This window comes from Myotis davidii, unplaced genomic scaffold, assembly GCF_000327345.1.
Source record: "Myotis davidii unplaced genomic scaffold, ASM32734v1 scaffold111, whole genome shotgun sequence".
Lineage (NCBI taxonomy): Eukaryota > Metazoa > Chordata > Mammalia > Chiroptera > Vespertilionidae > Myotis > Myotis davidii.
In genome coordinates, this window is record NW_006284347.1 from 4064721 (window position 1) to 4070423 (window position 5703).

The window sequence follows — 5703 nt, forward strand, 5'->3', positions numbered from 1 at the left end:
CCATCTTGGCTGGCAGTTAATTTGCATATCTCGCTGATTAGCCAATGGGAAGGGTAGCGGTCATACGCCAATTACCGTGTTTCTCTTTTATTAGATAGGACTAGAGGCCTGGTGCATAGATTCAAGCACCGGTGGGGTCCCTCAGCCTGGCCTGTGTCCTCTCACAATCTGGGACCCCTCGGGGGATGTTGGAGAGCTGGTTTCGGCCCAATATCAGTAGTCCAGGCCAAGGCACCCCACCAGTGCAAGAATCCATGCACCAAGCCTCGAGTATGCATATAAGATCTTTGGTTAATCTCTTCCACCCCCTCTCCTTCCCTCTGAGATTCATCAGTCTGTTCCATGTTTCCATGCCTGTGTGTTGAGCATTATCCCCTTGGTGGTCAGTGCGCATCATAGCTACGGGTCGAACGATCACTTAGGCTTTTATACATATATCTATATAGATCCTATCTAATAAAAGAGAAACATGGTAATTGGCGTACAACTGTTACCCTTCCCATTGGCTAATCAGGGCAATATGCAAATTAACGGTCAGCCAAGATGGCGGCGGGCAGCCAGGCAGCTTGAACCTAACATGAGGCTTGCTTGCTTCAGTGACGGAGGACTCCAACGTTCCCCGCCTGCCGCTGCAGGCCTCTGAGCTGCAAGCAACTATGTAACAAACATAGAAGCTAAACAAACCCCCAGAACCCTGCCGGGCTTCAGCCAGTCGGATTGCAACATTGTAAGCAAAGGCCAGAAACCTACTTTCAGCAGCGGAGGCCTAAGACCGGGAGCCAAGCCTCAAAGCTAAAGCTGGCCCAGAATTAAAAAAAAAAGAAAAAAAGGAGCGGTTGGGAGCTTCAGTCCCCCCCAGCCTGAAAACAGCCCTCAGCTCCTCCCCCAGGCTGGCCAGGCACACCAGTGGGGACCCCCACCCTGATCCAGGACCCCCTTCAGGGCAAACCAGCCGGCTCCACCCATGCACCAGGCCTCTACCCTATATAGTAAAAGGGTAATATGCCTCCCAGCACTGGGATCAGCGGAGCCGCAAGGCCTCCTGGCACCGGGATCAGGGGGACAGGGGACAATGCCCAAACTCCCTGATCGCCCTGCAGCTCTGTGTGTGACGGGGTGGGGCCACAACCTCCCTATCTGCCTTGCTCTGTTCGTGACAGGGGAAGGCGCCCCAACCCCCTGATCAGCCCTGCTCTGTGCCTGATAGGAGGGAGCTCCCCTACCCACTGATCGCCCTGCGGCTCTGTGTGTGACAGGGTGCGGCGCCCCAACTCCCCAATCGGCCCTGATCTGAGCCCGACCAGGGGCTGCACCTAGGGATTGGGCCTGCCCTCTGCCACCCGGGAGCAGGCCTAAGCCAGCAATGTGTTATCTCCCGAGGGGTCCCAGACTGCGAGAGGGCACAGGCCGGGCTGAGGGACCTCCCTCCCCTCGGAGTGCACAAATTTTTGTGCACCAGGCCTCTAGTAGATATATAAAAGGCTAATATTCTAAGTGTTCCTCTGTCCGCCCGACCGGTTGCAATGATGCACACTGACCACCAGGGGGCAGATGCTCAACGAATGATCTGCCGAGCTACAGTGACTTGGCAGCAGCGGTTCTCAGGTGACACGCCCCAAAATCACAGAAGAGGGAGCATGATTCCTCATGGGGCCGTGCGATTCTACCTTTGGCCATGGGTTATTTTATTGGGGAGGCACTGTCGCCCCAAATCTGGTTTATTGCACACTTTTTTTTGCATTCCACACCCTGTATGACAGCAACTTTGCAGAGTGCCCTCTCACACTCTGGGACCCCTTGGGGGATGTCAGAGAGCCGGTTTCGGCCCGATCCCCGAAGGCCAGGCCAAGGAACCCCACCTGCCAGAGGGACCCCATACTGACTCCACGGACACTTGTTGAGCCACAGCGCTCCCCAGGTATGACCAGCAGGGGAGAGACTGTGGGAGGTTGGCAACAGAGTGTGTCTGGCCCATCTCGCCCAGTCCTGCCCCACTGGCCACCTTCTAGTTAATTGCCTTTTGATGCGCACAAATCTGTGTACCAGGTCACTAGTATATAGACAATACATATCCTAGGAGATTTATTTTGTTTTTCATTCTAGTGCTGTATACAAGTGCTTAATGTGCTTTTGATTTTATACCTTCCACCTTTTAAGTATTCACAGCTTTTGATGTCTCTGAGGGTCCAGATAGGACATGGAAGCTTGAGATTCATTTACTCAACAAATATTTAAAGAGTAATTATGTACTTGTTCACACTAGAGTAGAAACCAACACAGAAGTGGTATCTGCCCTCAGGTAGCTTCGTGAGAGATTAGAGGGTTTGGTGAAACATTTTATTGTAGATGCACTAATATCCTACCCATATTCCCTTTACTGACCATTGCATCCATCTCCCACTTGCTGGAGTGTCAGCTACAAATAGCTCCCACCTGTTCTTTTTTCCTGGAAATTGTTCTCAACTAATAGAAGCTACCTCACTGGCAAATACCTGATAGCTCACTTATACCCCTAAACCTATGGGTGACCCATAGCCAATGACTATAAAGGAATATAAAAGCCAGCCCCTTTGCCTAAAAGTGAAGTACCTTTGTGATGTAATTCATGCTCCAAAACCTCCTGTGAGATCAGGCTAAGGATATATATCCAATGAAATCACATCTCTCCTTAGCTTTCCCCTGTTTTCCTCACTTCCTTACAGATTTGTACTAAGAGCATTCTCTAGTAAATCATTTGCCCAACAATTGTCATTTCATCTCTGCTTCTAGAGAACTCAATCAAAGACACTTTAATTTTACTTACTTTACTTGGTGTTTCTTGATGTTCCTCCTCAATTTCCAAATACGGTTGTGAGATTTAGCAAATTTAAATATACGATGCCAAGTTAAATTTTAATTTCTGATAAACAATGAATAAATATGTCCCACACAATATTTAGGACTTATTTATCTTAAAAATGTATTTGTTGTTTATTTGAAATTCAAATTTACCTGGGAGTCCTGTATTTTATCTGGCAACCCTAATCCTAATGTTTCTATTTTAATAGTCATTGCTCTATCTTCCATACCTTCCCACCAAACATAGACCTCAGGGCCAACTCCCTACGTTTCCAGTCTCTCCCTCCTATTCAACAGAACTAACTTGGAGTTCTAAGGCCCAGCTGTACTTTCCTCATCTTCTTGTCATCTCTCCCAGAACTCCACTGCAAAAACTGATAATATTTTCCAAAGCTTTGATTTTTCTCTTATTTCTTCAGTATTTTCCTTTTTCTAATTATTCCCAATGGGAGTGCTCACGATTTTCAAACATTAGAATTTAAACATACTTGTATTCTACAAAAGCACCAAGAATTAAATATTCATTATGATAATTTCACATAAAAGAAATTTAGAATTAGGAAGGAATAGCTGTATTCAACTATCACCAATAAGAGAATAAAATGAGGATAGCCATGTTAAATTTGGACAAAAAAATATGACCACACTAAAAAGTAAACTTTAATGTGTGAATTAAAATAATTTAAATGCATACCAATGTTCTGTAACATCTGTCAGTTAGAGGAGTAATGACAAGTCGAGGTGAGTTGCCAAGATATTCATAAGCATATTTAACATTGCAATTAATGATGCGAACTCGAGCATTCTCATATTCCCAGTAATATCGAAGCTGAGCAAGCCACTGGAAATCTGTATTATGTGAGACACCTAAAAAGAATAAAGTAAAACAGGATACCTGATTCTAAAATAGAAATAATTTGAAAAATAGGTATTTTATCATCTTTTATAAATATAGCAAATATTAAAACAATTCATGTTTTCCAATATGTAGAAAAGATCATATATAATAAATTCTATAGTATACATATAGTATAAATCTTTGTTGCTAGAAGTTATTAATATTTTATCTTTAACATTAAAGAAAAAAGTCACATACCCACATCAATCATGTCCATGACCACGTCTCTAGCATGGACATCAATAGTAACCAAAGCGCCCAGAGTAGTCCTGGTCTGCTTCGATAGTTTTCCTCTTACCAGCCCTACAATATCATTTAGTTGATTCTGAAGTTCCTTATAGTACTTAATTAATCCCTAAAAAATAAAAAAGCAATTAAACTAATCTCATATAGCACCTAAAATATGTGCTTTATATATTTACTCTTATACAAAACAATTCTGACTTCATAATATACCTCAACAGAGAAATGAATTATAGAATAGAGTGATTTTTGTCTAAGCCTAGCAGAAAATATAAGAAGTTCTCAAATAATTATATAATTTTAATGCTACATGTAGAAATTCAGGAGAAAATTGGCTTTAAAAATAACAGATGAGCTAACAAAGAAACATAGCATATAGAAAAGAATGTTACTTAAAATCAAATAATGCTTTACCTTTGCCCCATCACTTATAACTTCCTGTGTCTCAGAAGTCCAGAACATTTGAGAAACACAAAGTACAACTTGTCCTGGCCACTCTCGAACCCAGTCTCTTCTTGTAGAGTCTGGATAAGCCTGAATAATAAAAAAGAATTTCTAACTTTAAAAGATTTCTAAAGGGAAAAAGCAAAAAGCTAAATGTCTAACAACAGAGAAGCAAAATATTTGGTACATTGTAGGCTAGAATATCACATAGTCATGAAAAATATTAGGTGACTATTTCAAATACCTGAACATTTTTTATAAATTATGATTATATTTTTTAAATATGTATTTAATTTTTATGTTCTTTTGCTGTGGAGCGTTGTCAAGTTTAATGAATAGAATACATATTACTTCTATTAGAATACATAGCACTTCCATTACAGAAATTAAACTGTAAAAAAATAAATCAGCCCAGTCAGTATGGCTCAGTTGGTTGAGCATTGTCTCATGGACCAACAGGTCACTGGTTCAATTTCCAGTCAGGCCACAAGCCCAGGTTGTGGACTCAATCCCCAGTAGGGAGCATGAAAAAGGCAGATGATCAATGTTTCTCTCTCATCAATGTTTCTATCTCTCTCTCTCTCTCTCTCCCTCTCTCTCTAAGATGAATAAAAACATTTTAAAAGTAAATAAATAAATCAGTCTAATAAATTAACTTACACAATTTAGTGGAAAATTGGCCTAGTAGTTAGAGCCCTTGTATTATTAATCCATAGCAATTCTAAAAATTTGTATGACCAGAGTATATCATTTGAATAATCATATGAAGGGTGGGGCAAAAGTAAGTTTACAGTTGTTCCTATGGAAAATAATATAATTGCTAAATAATAATAAAATAATCTCTGTGTTCAACAGGCTTACAATTGAAAACCTACTTTTGTTTCACCCTGTATTTTGTTCAATTATATTGAACAATCTGGGCTTTTGACTTCAAAGTATACTTTCATGTCTTTCTTTTTTTTTTATTGCTTAAACTATTACAAAGGGTATTACATATGTGTCCCTTTTTTCCCCCCACCCTTGACAATCCCCTGGTCTCCCCTACCCCCAGTGTCTTATGTCCATTGGTTATGCTTATATGCATGCATACAAGTCATTTGGTTGATCTCTCCCTCTTACTCCCACCCTCCTCTACCTTCCCTCTGAGGTTTGAAGATTTGATTGATGCTTCCCTGATCTGTTTTTGTTCATCAGTTTATGTTCATTATAATCCACAAATGAGTGAGATCATGTGATAGTTATCATTCTCTGACTGACTTATTTCACTTAGCATAATGCTC

The 5703-nt window shown here is 41.3% G+C and overlaps 1 protein-coding gene across 1 annotated transcript in view; it reads right to left on the bottom strand.

The window, feature by feature from the left end:
- Positions 1 to 5703, bottom strand: part of DNAH12 (dynein, axonemal, heavy chain 12) — a 250257-nt gene that overhangs the window by 145259 nt on the left and 99295 nt on the right. Inside the window, 3 exon segments of the mRNA XM_015571050.1 lie at positions 3533 to 3705; positions 3935 to 4091; positions 4394 to 4513. Of these exon segments, the coding sequence (XP_015426536.1) occupies positions 3533 to 3705; positions 3935 to 4091; positions 4394 to 4513 (450 nt within the window).